Source organism: Anopheles gambiae, chromosome X, assembly GCF_943734735.2.
Source record: "Anopheles gambiae chromosome X, idAnoGambNW_F1_1, whole genome shotgun sequence".
NCBI lineage: Eukaryota > Metazoa > Arthropoda > Insecta > Diptera > Culicidae > Anopheles > Anopheles gambiae.
Window position 1 is genome coordinate 17,726,195 of NC_064600.1, and position 20,691 is coordinate 17,746,885.

General features: G+C 42.0%; 2 protein-coding genes across 2 annotated transcripts; one reads left to right on the forward strand and one right to left on the reverse strand.

Annotated features, from left to right (window-relative positions):
- On the forward strand, positions 1 to 7,922 carry LOC4576120 (uncharacterized). The gene is made up of 3 exons (XM_001237181.4): positions 1 to 248; positions 874 to 2,242; positions 7,005 to 7,922. Exons 2-3 carry the CDS (start codon positions 968 to 970, stop codon positions 7,224 to 7,226), a joined length of 1,497 nt encoding a protein of 498 aa, XP_001237182.4. The 5' UTR covers positions 1 to 248; positions 874 to 967; the 3' UTR covers positions 7,227 to 7,922.
- A 3,512-nt stretch (positions 7,923 to 11,434) lies between these two features.
- LOC133391913 (uncharacterized) lies at positions 11,435 to 12,443 on the reverse strand. Its single transcript, XM_061648653.1, has 2 exons — positions 12,333 to 12,443; positions 11,435 to 12,235 (listed from the first exon to the last, which is right to left on the reverse strand). Exons 1-2 carry the CDS (start codon positions 12,348 to 12,350, stop codon positions 11,759 to 11,761), a joined length of 495 nt encoding a protein of 164 aa, XP_061504637.1. The 5' UTR covers positions 12,351 to 12,443; the 3' UTR covers positions 11,435 to 11,758.
- Positions 12,444 to 20,691: the final 8,248 nt, after the last annotated feature.

A 20,691-nucleotide genomic window follows, 5' to 3' on the forward strand; every position in this document is an offset into this window, starting at 1 on the left:
ACGTATAGGTCACGAAACGGGTTGCCGTTTGACAGCCGCTTGCTGGAGCGAAAACGTCTCAGCATCCATTGTCCGTGCACGCACACACGAACGAACCACAAAAGCATCACAATTCTCAAGAAAAGCAGGCAGGCCACCGCATCAGCCATTCTTTTGTTCCGTGAAGAAACCCAGGTCCCGTCGCTGCCGGCGCAGCTGTACTGATATCCCGCAGAAGCATTCTATCGTCAAACAGCGCACATTGGGAGGTAAGTAATGCTGGGCGGAAACATTTCACACCAAACTGCTTTTCCCCTGGCCGTCCCGATTCCGGTGGGCTTGGGATGTGTTTGCCTTTCTGGCCTGTACCTATCACCTAGATTCCCCGTTTTACTGTATCGACCTAAAGTGCGGGAGACGCCGTGACAGGATTGTTCATGGAAATTGGCCATTTTTTCGCGTAGCTGTGTGTAGTTTACTGCTCGCTACAAGCATTGTGTGGTTATGTGCGTGCGTGTGTTCGTGTAACAACACTGGTAAGCCCTCAAACGAGCGCCCCTATGCATGCGCGCGTGCGCTTGTGTGTGTAATTATTGTGCCTTCAACGCGTTCCGTCCGAAAGCCCGTTGCAAACACTATCAACCATTAGAACAGCTATTCCAAGAAAAAATCAACCTTAAACTTCTACAATCCAATGCCTGCCGCCATACTGGCGCTCCATGACCGGTGGGACTTATGCTGCTGCTGCCCCGGCAATACTAGAAGTCTGGAAAGTGTGTTGAAACTCGGTTTCTGCCGGCGTAAATGTGTCAAGTTTGCGCTTACGGCACTTTAGGGAAATCTTAAATATCATTTTCATTTATTCCCTGGTACATTGTTTCCCCTTTTCGACAGGCTGCTCGACGCCATCACACACTCACAGACACACCAATACAGCAGCGCCGTGCCACACATCGTAGCGCAGCCATCAGTGTAATATCAAAAAACAATGGACGAGGACATCAATCTCAGCCTGGATGAGATAATCCGGAAGCGACACGTCGCCCACCCGAAGGCCCGTTCGGCACCGGCCGGCGCTGGCGGCAAACAGCCCAAAGCCGTGGGTGGTGCTGGTCCGCGGGGCGGTGGTACATTCCGGGAGGAGAATGGGGGGTACCGTGGGGCAACCAAGCCCCGGCCGGTGAGGGACGCGCGGTACAAGATCATACGCAACAAGCGCGCCAAAATCCGGGACGCACGCGACCACCTGACCGAGCAGAAGCTCGGCCGGGTTGAGCGCTACCGGCACCAGAAGCGGGGCCGCCAGCTACTGGAGCATGGCTTTCGAGCGCTGATGCTGCCACCGTCACCGCCGCGCGGTGCATTGGCCGCCCTGTCCTCCAACCAGCGGAACATCGGCGGCTACGGGCCTGCCGAGCATCTGCAGGTGCAGCTGCACAACCGCCGGCGCTACGTCGAGCCGGAGTACATACCCGGCGTACACACCGGCATGGTGCCACAGCCAGCGCCCCTGTCGATGTCCGCCCTGCCGCACTTCCGTGGCAACCGTCACATCTCGCTGATGGCCGTGGACGACGAGGACATGGACGACGACGAGGAAGACGAGTACGAGGCGTACGGCGTGCTCGAGGTCGACCGGCTGGCAATGAGCAAGTCGCTTGGTAGTGGTGGCGGCGGCGGTGGACTGCTGAACGCTTCCCGGACGCTGCACAACGATATGTACGCGCTGCCGAGCTCGATTCCTCCGTTTCCCCGGTTCCGCACGGTCCGTGCGACCGGCAACACGATCGCGAGCGCCACTTCGGCGGGCACCGCCGGCAGCAACGGTTCGTCGATGCTGAGCTACTCGGCTGCCCGGCCGTCCAGCTCCACCGTCCACTCGGACGACCCGTTCGACCACTACGAGGTGAACCAGCGGCCTAACATGAGCGTGCCGCCGCCGCCGCTCCCGGTCAGCAGCAGCAGCAGCAGCCGGCCGCTGCGCAGCATTCTGCGCACCCGGCCCAGCACCACGCCCCCACCGACGGGCAACGGCGGCGCCGGCGTACCGGCCAATCTGTCGCCGAGCATGCGGGCCCGGCTCGAGCGCGCCCCGAACCCGAACAAGTCGATGGGCATCTTTGCGCACAATTTCAACGGTGATCCACCGATCAAGAGCTACCGCACCCGGACACCCTCACCTCCACCACCGCCCACACTGACCACTGGGTACCGTATCGTGGTGAGCAATCTGCATCCAAGCGTCACACAGCTCGACATCAAGGTACGTAAACGAGAGAGGGGGTGAATGATGTTTGAAAAAAAAACGGTAAAATACGAAATGTGTTATTTCAATCGTGGCACACCTGAAGCACGTGTTAGGTCGCATGGTCATGCTTTTCAAGTTTTTAGTTTAATTCATTCCCGTGCCTCAGCCCGTAATGTGATAAACTCGTTATGCGGGAGGCTCTTTTTCGTGTACAGTGGACCCGCTCATAACGAGTTTAATCCTTTCCGGTGACTCACTCGTTTTACGTAAAACTCATTTGGGAGACTTTCTATTTTGAATGAAAAGTGAAATAATTGCTTCCACCTCAAAAAAACATATACGCCTCTGAAAAAATGAATAATGTCTTTATACAGTCGTTGCCGTTAAATGTTGATTATAATTAACCTATGTTTTGTCTCGAAGGCAACACATTTTTGAAAATGAGTCAATTGCTTTACTTACAAAATCCTCTTAATTTTGGAAAATAAAGTGATAAAGGTGGGCATGTATTTTCAGGTGTTAACAATTGCTTTAGAATTTATTAAATTTCATTATTTTTCCTTAAAAAAAAACAATTAAACTACACAGTTTTTGCATTGCATAGGTGCTTTAGAGTGAAAATTTGTTGGCAATGACTGTAATACCTACAATTGGGAAGATAATTGTAGTTCACTATTTCATTGTCATTATTATTGATCCATTTGAATGATTAAGAGATCGATTGCTTTAGTCTTTTATTTTACAAAGCACGGTTCGTGTCGATGTGTTGCCTAGACATTCGAATTTTTTATATTTACTCCAGTTACATCAGCCATTCAAATTTGTTAAGGAAAAAAAAGGTCATTAAATGTTGCGATAATTTTATTGGCATCAAATCTACAACACTTGCCCACCACATATGTAGTCATATGAAATTCCTACAAGAAACACTCGTCATACCACACTTGTACATCACAATGTACGACTCGTTTCCTCCGCAAAAAATATCTTCTCTTTATATATATAAATCTAGACCTGTTGAAGCTAGTGCGAAATTTGCATTTCGCGCTTAATTTGCGTTTGGCGCGGATTGCGCGCAAAGCAGTGTATTTTCAATTAACATGATGTTTTGTATATTGTTCCCAACCTACTACATGCCAGCAACTTTACACCAATGTGTATAGAAAACATTTTCCGTTGCATCAATATTTGGTACGCTTTACAGGCGGTCATCGAGATACACGGTACCTCTTATACCCGGAAACGGAGCAAATGCATAATAATTCCCCTGCTGGTCGAACTATATAATCTTTTAACAAGGTTTAAAATTGTTTTTTTACTTTTCATTCCCACTGGTGTTTTACTTGGTTTGGTTTTGGTTTTACTTACCATTTTTTACTGGTGTTTAACTTTCAAATAATTATATCGATTCTCGCGCTTTTCGGGTATGGGGTGCATACTCATTCTACCTAGCACTTTATTTCTATAACCACCTACCCGGGTATGTTTAGCACTTTTAATTCCAAATAACTTTTGATAGAATAGAGCTATCGGCATGAAATTTTAGGGATGTCTAGAAAACATGTTTTCTATTTCATAGCCAAAAAAAAATATAGAATTTTGCAAAAAAATTAAACATTTTTAATTAAACATTCGATTTGTACCCCTTGCTTCCATGACCGCCTACCCGTGTAGGTAATGCATACAACAGGGTGGCCACTCAACCGGGAAAACCGGGAAAACCGGGAATTAGCCGGGAATTTTATTTTTCCGGGAAAAACCGGGAAAAACCGGGAAATTCTCCAAAAAAACCGGGAAATTATCACAAACTTTGGCTATCACTGTTAACCATCGTACTAAGTGCATTTTCAATTAATGGGATGTTTTGTATATTGTTCCCAACTTAGGCAGCGGTCAGAACCTAGCCGCAGGCGATTTTGCCGCAAGCTTTTGTATGGGATTTGACGTCAATGACAGCACTTGCGAATCTGCCGCATGTGGCGATGCGGCAAAATCAAAATCATTTGCTATTGCCGCATCGTCGCATGCGATTTTGTTTCAGATGTCAAATGTCTAAATATCATATAAAATAATGATTATCTTTATAAAGAAACAACAAAATATCATAATAATACCTTGAAAAGCTAGAAAATTGAGAAAACTCTTTTCTTGCCCCATGCGGCAAAATCGCATGCGGTGAGGTTCTAACCGTTACCTTACCACAGGCCAGCAACATCACACCAATGTGTAAGGACAACATTTTCCGTTTCTCACATATGGTACTCAATAGATGTACTATACTTCTCATTCGCACTGGTGCAATACTTACATTCACCGATATCGGTTCTTTTTTCATATTTCGGGTTTTTTTTCTTTTTTTCATATTTCGGGTATGGTGTGCCTATTCGATCTACCTTGCACTCGTCTTTTGTTATTCAGCTCTCGTGAAGTTGCGGTCATGTCGAATTTAACGGTGGATTTAGTGGGCGATCCCAATTTTTGAACATAACTGATAATTTTTGTCCTTTTTAGCAATTTCAAGGTTACCCAATCACACATCGCCTGTACATTGGCATTTTGCATTTTGGTTCCGGGCCTGTAGCTTCATTCCGCCCGGGTGACTGGGTTCCCACACTGGCTGGCACTGATGATTGAGGTGGCGTCGCTTCTGCAGTTCGATCGTTACTACTTTGTTTTATTATCACATAAAGTACACTTCCCGTAAAACATATTCAAGAAAGTGTCCCAAAATTAAGAAAAACCCACTGAAATCTCCTGCATCTATTCGTGAGATGCATCATCAGCGTCGTGCGAGTAACAGCATAATGCATGGCTGCTGTTTAACAGGAAATCCGTTCTTTGCAGATTTGTATGCTTTCTCCAGTGGCTGGTTGGTCCATGACTTCCGGTTTACCTTTTTTAAGGTTGTGTGATGACATCTGTTAATCAACAATTGATAGCAGATGAAAAATATCTATGCCACGGGGTCTTTACACGTTATTGTCATGATGCTAAACCACCAAAAAGCAATATTTGTAAAGCTTTTTTTTCATTGTGTCATCAGTATTTAGCTCATATAAATCTTCCGAAAATATACAGAAATTCATATTTAAATAGCTTAAGATCCATAGTAGCCAAATTTGTTCCACAAACGAGTGCACGATTGAAATTTTGTTTGTACAAATTTGATAGAAATCATGCCAAAAAAGGTTCTCAAATGTGTTGCCACACCTCCAGATTGGATATTATATTGTTGAATAATTCACTAATAACTTTTATCCAGTTTTTATGTCAAGTGTCCACCTTTCCCGTAATGCCCGTGTTTACTTACCATCTTCTAGATAACGATTTTTGAAAACCTATGACATACTAATTTGGAATTGAAGTATCGATAAAACCGGCAGGCGAAGCATAGTGTACCGGGAAAACTCCAAAAAATCCGGGAAAAACCGGGAAAAAACCGGGAATTTAAAATCCTGATTCGAGTGGCCACCCTGATACAATAACTGGGTTTGGTTTCGGTTTAGTCGTTAATTTTTTGATGATATCTATAGAAATGTATATACCCATATTCATAGATGTTATTCCAAATGTTGTCTTAAATGCTATTCCCAATATTCTTCTTAAATCATATAGCTTGAAATGCTTGACTTGATAATCAAGAGGACAGGACGGTTTACAAGTGTCAGTTGAACTATTTATTGTGAATTAAACCTAGTAGCCAAAAACGATACATCTTGCAGTTATGACTTCCAAAGAAGTATTTTTTATCAGTTCATTCGGATAATTAAATTTTTCAACCGGGTAGTGGAATCGTGCAAGCAATGTTCTGTGGAGGTTTGCAATCATGTTATGGAGTGTTGCAACCGAATAGTGTACTTTTGCATTTAGACAAGCGTTATCAGTAATTTTTATTCGTTTTGACGGAAGGTTAAAATGCTATGATTTTCCAGTGCAGCAAGCAATAAGTAATGCAATTCTATCTCGAGGCCTAAAACGGATTCTCTGTCGCTACCATTTTCCATATGTTAAAATATCAAGTATGAGAAGTAATAGTAGTAAGGGGAATAGTAGTGGTTTATAAAATTAGTACATTGTCATTTGTATTGTAATATATAATGGGTCCGTCATTGTAGGCTCTCCTCATTGTTCTTTAAAGTTTTTGTTTTATCTATCTAGACATCATTGGGCTACCCAGACTGCTTGGCACTGTTTATCAAAATTGTAAAACCCACTCACCTAGCCCAAGAACTGCTTGGGCTTTTTGCCCATGAGGTTAACAGGGTTAACCTCTTAAGGGTTAAGAGGTTAACAAGCAACGTTGTAAGGAGGCATTATGGCGTTAACTTTAGCCAAGGGCCGTTTATATCTTGTTTTGATTTTTTGTTAAACTGAAAATGTTTTTTTTTTTAATGTTATACGGCTTTCTAAAGTTAAATATATAGTTCCAATTAAAAAAAACAAAACTATAATTTTGATTAAAGTAGCCAAAATCATAAATTAATTAATTATCTGTCATCGCGGGTCACATTCTCCCTGATCTCTCTGTCTATATATTTTTATTACACCCTGTTCCAGCTACTTTTTAATCTCGGATCGTTTATATCGAATTATGTGCTGCCTACTTCGATCCGCAGCCCACTATGATCGAATACGTGTGGTTAAGTTGCGTGCCGTTGCCATTGAATTCTTGACAACTTCAATCTTTACCTATGTACAGCTCATAGCAGATGCAAATTTCACCATCTCAATCTTATTCCAAATCTCAACTTTTCAATTACCATCTCCCCAAAACCAGGAGCTGTTCGAAGACATTGGCGATCTGCTAGAGTCACGTCTCGTCCGTCCGGGCATAGCCGAGGTGATCTACCGCAATCTGAAGGACGCCGAACGGGCGGTGGACGCCTATCACAACCGTCAGCTGGACGGGCAGCCGATGAACTGTCTGCTGGTGAATCCGCGCGCCACATACAAACCCACCGCCACCACAACGTCTACGGCGATGAAGTATGGGCGGTAAGTTGCCACGAGGATGGGCCGGGGAGGAGGCCGCCAAAGCTCTAGACATCGTTAGGGGTCGCGCATCGAATACAAACGCATTTTTGTATGGAGCGAGTTAGGGGATAAGATTTTAGGGAGTAAATGACCGCATGAATATTGCTATCGATAAAAAAGGAAAGTGTAGAATGGTTTGTATCGTGCCGATGAATTATTATGAATTATGTATCGTTTGGCAGAATTAGGCGAGATGGAGGAGCTAGATAGAGTAAATGAACAGAAACGACCGCTGATACGTTAGAGAGCTAGAGTGTTCCGTAGCAAAACAGGAGATTGAAACACGACGTCATCAACATGCCTATCTAAACCGAGCGAAGAATGCTTACGGGAATTGGTCGTCTTCACTGAATATTGCTATCCATAAAAAGAAGGGATCATACAGAATTAAAGGGAAATATGGTTTGCCGAATCACGTTTGGAACAATTAGGTGAAATGGGGAAGCCAGATACAGTAACTTAACAGAAACGGATACGTTTTTAGGAAAAGACGTAAGAGAGCTGGAGTGTTCCGTAGCAAAAAAGGAGATTGAAATACGCGTCATCAACATGCCTATCTAAGCCGAGTGAAGAATGTTCACTGGAAAATGTTGTATTCACTGGATTCACAAATAAAAATAGCCGGAAAATGCATTTAACAGGCGCAATGGCAGAAACAAAAGTATTACATTTTTAATTGATAAATAACAGCTCGGGCGTGTTACTTAAGATACAAATTCTTAAGTTCGACTTTAAACGTTCTATTGGAAAGAAAAAGAATCGAATCGAAAACTCCATCCTCACGTAATACCTACAACCATGCAGCGAATGTCCGCTATTTTCAGGCACGACGACGTTCAAAGTACATGCAGTTCAGCAATAAGTTCATCTGTGGTGCCATCTGAATTAATTACCGTGATGCGCTTTAGCACGACCCAGCACTGTTTTCAGTCGGTCGAGCGCCCGCTCCGGTGTACTTTAAACCAAATGCTTTCATCATTGTGATATGCTTCTCGCTGACTCGCTGCATCTGGAGATTCATACCCAAACCTTTTAAGAATGCTACATTATCTCTCTCTCTCTCTCTCTCTCTCTCTCTCTCTCTCTCTCTCTCTCTCTCTCTCTCTCTCTATCTCAAATTTTAACTTCATTTGCGCTTATAAGACTACTTAAGTTGTTTAAATCCTCACAAAAATCATAAAAGCAAATTGGATTCGGATGAGTACAAGTTTAGAATAGAATAGAAATAGAATGCGCAACGCAGGCTGCAAATTTGCAGATTCTCATTGTCTGGATATGTCAAACGTAAGATACCAAAGAGAATGCGGCAAGCAGTCATCCCGCAGAATGACAACAACCTTTTTCAGAAGCTCAAACAAATTTTAAGCAGATGTTAAATCGTTATTGAGATGTTAAAATTCATGCGCAGTTTTATGTTCCAACATTTAAGTAATACGAGCATATCAAACGTAACAAAACTATTTCAAGTGTACCACTCGTACACCACTCGGCGGGTATGCTTGCATAATGTTGTAATTTTGCTGCTGTTTTATTTTTTATAGATACATTTGAGACTATTTTACTTCTTTAAATATTAACGTAAATTTAAACTTAATATCTTACATTTTTCTTTGCCAGCTTTTTCCACATGGACCTTATCCTAGACGTACTCATTTTTGTTTTTTATCATGACATTTTGAAATTGAATGACCACTGTCAAATCATTTCTTATTGGATTTTGTTTTGCAGAGAGAAGCTTTGCTGTAACATTTTTTCAACCTGTACCATCATAAGCATTCTGCATATTTTTTTACAAATGAGTTTTATTAATGTATTTGAATAATGTTCCCACAGAATCTTGGTGTGTTTTTGAGCGCGTACCAACAAAATTATGCCAAAGGACATGGCATAAAAAGGGCTGTTGATGTTTCTGCTGCTGCTGTTGCTGCTGCTGATCTATTGTGTAATTTGGAACTGTTCCGCGAATTTCAAATACATCACTAGAGGTCCTATTGCTACGGCACCTTCTTATCTTGCTTCTTTTTATTGTTCTTCTCGAACAGTCTTACGGCCATCCGGAAGTTCTAGCTCGTAGATATGCACCCCGAAACGGTGATAACTTCATCCCGAGGGCACTGCTGCGTCCCGAGCTCATCGTTTCATGGCACTCTTTAATGCGTTTTGGCGTAAGCAGAAGGAGCGCCTGTGTTCGAACAGGGTATTGGTACTGTTGCCGTTCGCTTACTCATGCACATGTCGATGCAAGTGGTGACATCATGATCCTGCTCTTCCGTCGCGGCCGCTGTGATCTGAGGGTTTGCGTTAACGCTTTAGGAGCATACTTCAGGTAGGAAAGGACATTCTTACCATATTGTAGTTGGTGATCAATGTTATCCTTTTTCTCTCACTCTGAAGGTAGCAGCAGGTAGAATAGGATGGTTGCTTCAAAGACGCAGCTAGTCAATCAGTACAATCGAAGAGATGATAAGGTTTACTGTAGATAAGCCTGTAGCCAGTTGAAAGCGAAGCCTAAATGCCACTACTGTCCGGAAGCAATCATCCAAACCAACCGAAAGGTACACTTTAAATTTACTTTGACATGGATGGCAAGATAGGCACGAAGCGATTCGTTCTCTCTGAGCTTTGATCATACGAACCTGGAAGAGAGTAGGATCGCATCAGGCTTTATCGTCCTGGTCTACCACGTCGATACTACTCGTGTCTGATTTCCATGGGTATTCACGGAGTTTGAACGCCCTGTGGAACATACATATCTTAATCCGGAATTACAGCTATTGCATATGTATCGATGTGATCGTAACTCGTCGCGCAGGTTCAAGTTCTGCCAAACTGTAGCTGCTGTGGATACGGACGCATGCATTTGTTTCGTCCAAACAGACACAACGTAGTGAATCTGCAACTGTAAGCAAAACTCGATGCTTCATTAAACCGAGAGGAGCGGTTTTACGGACAAAAAGAATGCGAATGTGGTTCCATGCACCTGTACGTTTCATATTGTTCGTGGAATTTGACACTCCCGCCCACCAACTGCGGATTGGTCCCATTGGCTCATGCTAGCAGTCCTCGTGGCATTTAAAAAGCACTTTAATCTTCGAAGAAGATCCGAACGCGTAGAATGGGTCCAATAGGAATGAGACTATTGAATATGTCTGTGCCGATTTACGTATCGTTGAAACTGGACTGTAATTGGATTGTAACTTATAGTTTTGGGATAAATAAAGCCAAGATGCTATGCACGCTTTTGTTGGGAAGTGTCTGAGCGTTTTGTTGGCGTTTTTCATAACGCTTTGCTCAGTTTTGCGTGAATCCACGGTCACGGTGTGGACCAATTAATCAAATAGCATCAATGTAAGTTTGACTATCTGTCCAACAAAGTTAAATTTTTTTATACGCATAATTTGAAGAATTTGGAAGAAATCCGAAGTGAACCGAATTAGAGGTATGTAAATTTACTTATTAAACATATGCTCACACTCATGCTCAACACATGCTTAAATTCATGGACATATGTGGTGCAGATTGGAGTGGAGAGCACTACTGAACAATTAATCAAACAAGCCAGGGATACTTATGTCACAATGCTTTCTTAGTTCATCCTCTTGAAGATCGCTTCTAGAAGCTCCTGAGATCATTTTCGTGGTTTTTCAAATCCAGTGCTATTCTCAATAGTATTCCTTTTTGCCAAACATGTATCAACTGTGTTGGTCAATCCGGTGAGTTCTTTTGTGATTCACTGAGATAATGGCCGGTATTATTGAATCCGTTTGTAGTGGGGACGTACCGCGCTCACAAGAAATTCTAGGGATGGCAACACATTTCTTGAGCCCGGTCCTACAACGCCGCGGTAAATAACTGTAGCAACCATCTAGTACGTTAGGAAAATGAGTGTCGGGACGTACGCCGCCGCTACGAACGGATTCAATAACACCAGCCAATCACCTGATCAGCAGGTTTCTGAAAAAGCATCCAGAAATGATGCAGCTTTTGAATGAATCGATTAGTACTCCCTGAACAAGAAGCCAAATCAAGATACGGTCTAGATTTGAACCATGAATGGTGTTTCGGAATCGGTTTTTGTCGTAGCTGTAGTACTATATTGTTCACTGGTGCGCCCTGTTGTTGAGTACGGATCTGTTGGTTTCTGTAACAAGATGTTCGAATGAAACACGAAACTTGAAGTTGTGTAAAGGCACTTTAAAAGTTGCTTATATTATCGCCTCTGTGTGGCATTCGTTAGTAACCTGTTACGTAAGAGTGTTGATGCTCCAGATTAGACTACCCTTTGCGAAACCTTTTCGTACTGCAGGCTTTGCCACTAGCGTCCCGTTGCTAATGTTTAGCTTTAGTTTAGTAGCAATACGTAAGTTTTAAGCAAATATGTTCAACCGTAGAGGCAATCTTAATAAAATCAAGCGATGTTAAATTAACTGAAGTTAATTATTAGATATCATTCGATCTCCGTCCAAGTTTACTATCTCCATTTAAGGTCACCTATTTTTATGGCAGGCGATCAGGGATCACCAAGCACCGTTTCTTTTTCGGTACCGGTACACGCTTGGGTTCGATCAGACAACGCTCCGCAATCGGCCGTTTTGCTGTCTGTTGCATCGGCGTCACCAGACACCGGTTCCCGTCCTGTTGAGTTTGGGGCATCGGTTGGTACGAAATCACAACCGTCGTTCCCGTCTGACGCTTATCTACAGCTAGTTTCCGTTCTACAACCCTAGGAATAAAGCGGAAACGTTGGGTGTTGACCGTAACTTCTCTCTCCGTACATGCCCCCGGAGACGGGTTCTCATCCGGCTGGGTGGTAGACATGGGTTGGTGACATGGGTTGGGGATTGTCACGTTGTTTGGTACCAGAGGACTCCAACGAGTACGGCGACGCAGGGGAATTGCCTGAGGAGATATCTCCGATGTTTCCGATCCGGTAGAACGCAACAAGCATTCTAATTTTTGGTTCTTGTCCTTCATCTGGAAGTTGTCAAAAGCAGAAACCCGCTGTTCAGAATCTACTCACACCAAATTTCAAGCAATGGAGTTCCAAAAATAATAAATTTAATTTACATACCTTTAATGTCTCTGCCATTGCACAAATTAGAGCTGGAGTAGATAGACGCTTTAGAAATGGCGGCAAATGGCTCCTGGAAACGTCAACCGAGTGACAACAGAAACACAAGGTGCATTGAGGATATCAGATGCAAGGTGGATTTAAAAATATCAGGTGGTGGAATCTCAAGGTGTTATAAATGACAAGGTGAAGTTGTTCAGAGCAAAATGACATTTCTCGACTTGACATTTCTCTTCCGGGGGCTCCGGTATAAAAATCGGGGAGGGCTGGTGCGGGGTAATGAAATTTGTATGCAGAGAGTGACAGATGTCCCCCACAATGTCGCCCAGCAAAAGCGATAAAAATCAACCTTCTAAATACATTATCCTTGGTGGAATCTAGAGTATTTTGACAATTCGTCACTTGACGTAAGGTCCCCAGGGTTCAAACATTGTTTACATTTTTTTAAATGGTTCATTTAATTTTTGTACATCTTTTTCTCGATTAAATATTCTTTAAAAATATATGTTGGGCTTTGCGAGTTCATATGTAACATTAAAACATAGATTTAAGTGTGTTATTTTGTGTTATTTTGTAAAATTATTCTATAATTCATTGTGTTTGCGACAGTTCCCAAGTGCCACAAATCCACTAAACGACCACTAAACGGCTTCTAAACGACTCAAGTTCTCTACCTAAACGGAATATAGAAAGACTTCGTTTAGCAGACGGCAAACGACTCATGCATTCTAAAAATAGCAAAAAAAGCTGGTGGCGCCATCTGTTTGTGGGATACCCAACCAGTTGAGCTTCATCGCTTGGAGGAGAGCTTTCTCATTTCCTCTGTACTGCTGTATGGTTTCGCATTGAAGTTATGCATCGCTAGAACTAGAACGGCGATGCGATTGTTTAAATACTAAACTCCAATGGAAACCACCAGCACTGAAGCAAGTGAGATTTGAGTAATGGTCGTTGGTGTTGATACCCGCGTATCTGACCACACGACCATTCATAGAGATTTTTGCTCGGAAAGTTAGAAGGCTATATAGGTCATGATAAGATGAAACTTGTCGAAACACATTGCAAGAAAAGGCTAGCAATATAATTATGAGTTGTAATACGCCATCTATTGATCAAACCAATGAAGCTGTGAAGCTTTTATTTTTTTTTTTCTATGGATACTCAATTTTCCAGTCGTTTAAGCTTAATCTGTGGCGCTTGGGATATAGCCTTCTAACTTTCTGAGCAAAAATCTATATGAATGGTCGTGTGGTCAGATACGTGGGTATCAACACCATCGACCGAAACTGCGAAACCATACAACAGTACAGAGGTAATGAAAAAGCTCTCTTCCAAGCGAGGAAGCTCCACTGGTTGGGTATCCCATCAACAGATGGCGCCACCAGCTTTTTGCTATTTTTAGAATGCATGAGTCGTTTGCCGTCTGCTAAACGAAGTATTTCTATATTCCGTGTAGGTAGAGAACTTGAGTCGTTTAGAAGCCGTTTAGTGGTCGTTTAGTGGATTTGTGACACTTGGGGTATTTCGTGGTTTTTATACTGCCGCTCGGAATCCTTCCACAGACATGGATATGTTCCAACCAGCTGGATCAGGTGCAATACCTTTTCCGTTGCTTGTATTGGCTAAAAACAAAGCAATTATAGGACAATAATGATTATTTATTTGGGAGAACAAATAAACTTACGTTTTTTCTATTTTTATATGAACCAATTAGTGTTTCCATGTCGAATTAATCTGTCGATGGTATCTTTGACCGGCGTACCAAATATGTCTGTCTTGGATGTTCATAAGAAAACTGATAATAATAGTCCCAAATGTGTGCCCAACAAAAACAAGATATTTTTTCAATAATTGTGTTTCTAACCTTGTGTTTGCCGGTCCAATAATTGTGTTTGCCGGTCTCGTAGTACAGTCGTCAACTCGTACGACTTAACAACATGCCCGTCATGGGTTCAATCCCCAAATAGACCGCGCCGCCATACGTAGGACTGACTATCCTGCTATGGGGGGGAATCAATTAGTCACTGAAAGCCAAGCCCAAGTGGGTACAGGCAGGCCTTGACCGACATCGGTTGTTGAGCCAAAGAAGAAGAAGTGTTTCCAACCTACCTTTACTCGTTTTACCTACCGAGACACACTGTTTATAATTTTAAATTATTTTATAACATTTTCTTTCATATTAAATTTAAATTTTTGAAATAATTATGCAATTTACAAATAAATTTTATTTTTCAATGTCACTTTCCAACACTTCAAAAAGCTCTCTTCCAAGCGAGGAAGCTCCACTGGTTGGGTATCCCATCAACAGATGGCGCCACCAGCTTTTTGCTATTTTTAGAATGCATGAGTCGTTTGCCGTCTGCTAAACGAAGTATTTCTATATTCCGTGTAGGTAGAGAACTTGAGTCGTTTAGAAGCCGTTTAGTGGTCGTTTAGTGGATTTGTGACACTTGGGGTATTTCGTGGTTTTTATACTGCCGCTCGGAATCCTTCCACAGACATGGATATGTTCCAACCAGCTGGATCAGGTGCAATACCTTTTCCGTTGCTTGTATTGGCTAAAAACAAAGCAATTATAGGACAATAATGATTATTTATTTGGGAGAACAAATAAACTTACGTTTTTTCTATTTTTATATGAACCAATTAGTGTTTCCATGTCGAATTAATCTGTCGATGGTATCTTTGACCGGCGTACCAAATATGTCTGTCTTGGATGTTCATAAGAAAACTGATAATAATAGTCCCAAATGTGTGCCCAACAAAAACAAGATATTTTTTCAATAATTGTGTTTCCAACCTTGTGTTTGCCGGTCCAATAATTGTGTTTGCCGGTCTCGTAGTACAGTCGTCAACTCGTACGACTTAACAACATGCCCGTCATGGGTTCAATCCCCAAATAGACCGCGCCGCCATACGTAGGACTGACTATCCTGCTATGGGGGGGAATCAATTAGTCACTGAAAGCCAAGCCCAAGTGGGTACAGGCAGGCCTTGACCGACATCGGTTGTTGAGCCAAAGAAGAAGAAGTGTTTCCAACCTACCTTTACTCGTTTTACCTACCGAGACACACTGTTTATAATTTTAAATTATTTTATAACATTTTCTTTCATATTAAATTTAAATTTTTGAAATAATTATGCAATTTACAAATAAATTTTATTTTTCAATGTCACTTTCCAACACTTCAATGTATGGTATAAACATGAGCGATAACAGATATGTCACTGTGTAGCCGCTCGTAACCCGCATACATCAGGTTACGAGCGGCGACAAGCTGACAGTTATAGAACAAAGGATATCGGTAGCTGTCATTTGTAGCCGCATACAAGTAGCTATCCTCTAGCCTTAGCTTAATGCATTTTGATATTTGACGAGATAATTTGACTTGACATAAGGTCCCCGGGATTCAAAGCATTAGGTGCAAGGCCACGCAAGTGACAAAATCAAGGACTGTGTACAACAACCAAGGTGTTATAAATGACAAGGTTAAGTTGTTCAGAGCAAAATGACATTTCTCGACTTGACATTTCTCTTCCGTGGGCTCCGGTATAAAAATCGGGGAGGGCTGGTGCGGGGTAATGAAATTTGTATGCAGAGAGTGACAGATGTCCCCCACAATGTCGCCGAGCAAAAGCGATAAAAATCAACCTTCTAAATACATTATCCTTGACAACAACATCAAATCCTATACAAAAGCATGCGGTGAAATTGCATTCGGCCAAGGTGTATAGATATTAAGAGGTTAAGTGTTTCAGAGCAAATTGACATTTCAGGACTTCACATAACAGTACTTCGGTCTCCGGTATTAAAATCAGGAAGAGCTGGGGAGGATATAGAAAATTGTATGCGATTTGACAGAACAATACTCTGTGGTGGCGCCCGGCAAACGCGCTAATAATTCACATTCTAAATAAACACAACTTGCATCCCAAGTGCCACAAATCCACTAAACGACCACTAAACGGCTTCTAAACGACTCAAGCACTCTACCTAAACGGAATATAGAAAGACTTCGTTTAGCAGACGGCAAACGACTCATGCATTCTAAAAATAGCAAAAAAGCTGGTGGCGCTCTCTGTTGGTGGGATACCCCAACCAGTTGAGCTTCATCGCTTGGAGGAGAGCTTTCTCATTTCCTCTGTACTGTTGTATGGTTTCGCATTGAAGTTATGCATCGCTAGAACTAGAACGGCGATACAATTGTTTAAATACTAAATTCCAATGGAAACCATCAGCACTGAAGCAAGTGAGATTTGAGTAATGGTCGTTGGTGATGATACCCACGTATCTGACCTCACGACCATTTATATAAATTTTTGCTCAGAAAGTTAGAAGGCTATATAGGTCATGATAAGATGAAACTTGTCGAAACACATTGCAAGAAAAGGATAGCAATATAATAATCAGTTTTAATACGCCATCTATTGATCAAACCAATGAAACTGTGGAGCTTTTTTTTTTTCTATGGATATTCAATTTTCCAGTCGTTTAAGCTTAATCTGTGGCGCTTGGGATGCGGTGATGTTCTGGTCGTTCCCTGCATCCTGGATAACTTATGTCATGTGATGAATTATCAAAATGCTCTAGATCTCCCTATTGAAAGTATGTGTAGTGTTTAAGATTTATTTAATCAGAATGAACATTAAATAAGATATAACTAGCCTACTAGGCAACTCTGATATGTTGCTTCTTCCAATACTCCTCCTCAACGTAATCAGATAATTAGGATTTTAAACCCAATTGTAATGATAGTTTGACTATCTTGATTTCTCCAAGCGGCTTGGTTAGCATGTCAGCTAACATATCTTCTGTAGGGCAATATTCCAGTTTAATTATTCCATTGTTGCATAATTCACTCACAAAGCATTCCCTTGTATGAATATGCTTCGAACGTCGATTTATACGCTCTGACCCTATGAATTTTCATTTCATTTCATTTCATTTCATGTCATTTATTAATTTCAATATGTCTGCCTCTGGGGTTGAATTGCTTAAAACCTAGTTAGCTCTATTGGTACTAAACTAACTGTAACTTAACTAAACTAAGGGGAAATAGGAAAGGATGTAACAGAATGGAAATCCATAGTGAAAAGAAAATAAGCAGCGGATAAGAAGAAAATATTAAAACAAAAAAGAAATTAAGAATAACAGAGACATAATTAGAAAGAATAACAAAGAGCCGGAACATAAAATTAGAAATTAAAATCACGGTAATGTTCATTGAATTGACGCAAACAAATTAGCCACGGGTCGTTAATGCCAAACGCTGTATTGCGGAAAGGTATTTCAAGAGCAGTCCGATTTCTTAAACACCTGGAAGGAACATACCAACTAAGTTGGGAAAGCAAGTCTGGAGCATCTATATTCCCTCGTAACAAATTGCTGATAAATGACACACATGCTTTAGTTCGTCTAGATTCGAGGGTGTCGAGATTGAACAATATGCAACGATCACTGTATGACGGTAATGCGGAGGTGGAATTTCCAAAGAGGCGACGATATAGACACCTAGTGAAGCGCTTTTGCACGCCTTCGAGTTTGTTATTCCAACCTGCCCTGTTAGTACAGAAGGCAACAGAAGCATACTCAACAACAGGGCGCACTAGGGAACAATACAATGCCTTAAGGCACCTTAAATCGGTGAAGCCCGACGTCATGCGAAAAATAAGGCCAAGGTTTGAATAAGCTTTACCGATGACCAATTCAAGGTGACTATCGAATGATAGCCTTTCGTCTAACATAACACCTAAATCGCAAACACATGACACCCTGTTGATAACAGTGTTATTAAGAACATAATCGTGAATAAGAGGGGAATGACGACGACAAAAAGAGATCACGCTACATTTACTAGGACAGAGCTCTAAGAAGTTTGACGCACACCATGAAGAGAGGGAGTTAAGAAGAGATTGGAGTGCGCTGCAATCGTCCTCTTGCATCACTGGAACAAATACTTTAATGTCATCTGCATATAGAAGGAAGTTAGGAGATGGGAGAATAAAACTAATGTCATTTATGAATAACAGAAACAAGAGGGGACTTAATACACTTCCTTGAGGGACACCAGAGGAATTGGAAAACGGTAAAGAAAAGGACGATCCGTAGCTTACATGAAGATTTCTATTAGAGAGGTAAGACCCAATCCAGTGAACGAAAGACGTAGATAAGCCTAATTTAAAGAGCTTCATCAACAATAGTTTATGAGATACTCTATCAAAAGCAGATTTAATATCAGTATACACTGTATCAACTTGGTAACCTGTATCTAAGTACTGGAACAATTTGGATATGAACGACATAAGGCTAGTGGTAGTGGAACATTTTGGCATAAAACCATGCTGATTAAACGTTATATACTGCTTCGATAAAAACAAAAGCTCAGAATGAACGATGATTTCCAATACCTTGCCACTAGCGGGAAGTAGGGAAATACCACGATAGTTGCTTACTTCAGATTTACTGCCTTTTTTAAAAATAGGACGGAGCCAACCTGTTTTCCATAGAGCAGGGAAACATTCATGTTGAAAGGAGAGATTGAAAATGAATGTCATTATGGGAGCAATAGCGTTGCAGCACTTTTTAAGGATGATTGCAGGTATACCATCTGGGCCAGGAGAATAAGAAGGTTTCAAGGACAATAAAGCTGTAGCAACATTTTCGACGGTACAATTTAGGGAACGGGAATACAAAACATCGCGAGGTGTAGTAGAAAGTCCACCCTCTAACATTTCCTCTTCATTAATGTAATCAGAGTAGGCGTTGGAGAAGTGATCGGCGAAAAGTGCGCATATCTCTTGTTCGGAACTTGCTGTTGACGAACCATAAGACATGGTACTGGGCAGACGATGATTGTTACGAAGGGAATAGATATAGCTCCAGAACTGTGTTGGGTGAACAGTAAATCGGTATTGCAAGAAAGCTATGTAGGACTTATAACGGGCCCGATTATAAATGCGATACGCCGTTGCTGCATATTTGAACAGTCGTTTAGTGTATGGATTGCGGTATTCCCGATAGTCGCGTAAGTAGCGCTGCTTATCACGTTTCATGGATCTAAGGATTGAATTGGATCAGGGAGGAAAAGAAGGGGCTTTACGTAAAGGACAGCACAATGGGAAAGCTGAAGACACTAGCTGTGTGAAAATAGAGACCGCCTCGTCCAGCGAAGGTGCCGAGTGCACACGGGACCAATCGGTATCTAACAGCAAATTATTAAGTTTTTGAAAATCACACTTTCTAAAGTTATATGAGCGATTGAGGTTCCCTGCATTACTCCTAACATGAGACGACAATTGATTAACGGATGTGTGATTAATAGAAGTACACAATTCTAATGCTGGGTGGTGCTGATCTTCAGGTAATAGAGGAGAAGCGGCTAATGAAGGAATGCTGACGTGAGACGCGTAGTTATCATCTGAGCTGACGCAAGTTATAGAAGCGAATAATGTCGAAAAACGCATCAACGGATGTAGGGGAAACTTGTGCACGAAAATACTGATGAGTTGTGTCGTGTATCCATGAAATATCCGCTCGATCCGTCTCCAAAAAGCAGCATACGATCATGTTTTTTCATCCTCGACACTATACTATCGATCGTTGCCTCAAGTGCACTGAGCGTATTTTGATTTTTGGCAAGAGAAGGGGGTATGTAGATTGCACCGATGAAGATAGAGCAGGAAGGAAGCTTGATTTGTAACCAGCACTGTTCGAGGCAAGCGCTCGGCGGTATAACCTCACAGGTGTTTAGATGACGAGATGCTGCGATGAGAGTGCCTCCGCCCCGAGAGAGAGAACTGTTGAATGCCGTACGATCACCGCGGGTTACTGTATACTCAGAGCCGAATAGAAGCGAGGATGGAATGTTCTCATCCAACCAGGTTTCGGTGAGTATGATGATGTTGTAGTCGGACTCCGATATAGATAACCGCAATTCGTTAACTTTGGTACGCACACCACGAATGTTTTGATAGTAAATATTGAATGCTGTTGAATATTGCGTATGACCGAGAAAGGGAGCAAAAGTAGATGGGGCCATAACAGTCAATGTAGACGGAAAGGCAGGCATTGCACATACTGCTGCTACTGTTGATATTGATGTTGTTGAATTAGTTGAAGTAGCTGTTGTTGTAGTTGCTGTTGTTACTATGGATGTTGTTGTTGGTATTGTTGCTGGCGTTGATGTACGTATTGTTATAGACGTTGCAGCAAAATGTTCGTCTATGGTGGGTTGATGGTTTGGCTGCGTAGGTTGTAATGCAGTGTCGGGGATACTGGCGATGATGGGGACGAAAGATGATTTTATACAACTTTGGTTGTCTTCCATCACTACGATAGGTTGTCGTGGAGCTTCACCAA

Coding starts and splice junctions, on each gene's coding strand:
- LOC4576120 (XM_001237181.4), top strand. CDS start 968: ATGGACGAGGACATCAATCTCAGCCTGGATGAGATAATCCGGAAGCGA. Junction 2,243..7,004: donor TCACACAGCTCGACATCAAG/GTACGTAAACGA, acceptor CCCCAAAACCAG/GAGCTGTTCGAAGACATTGG.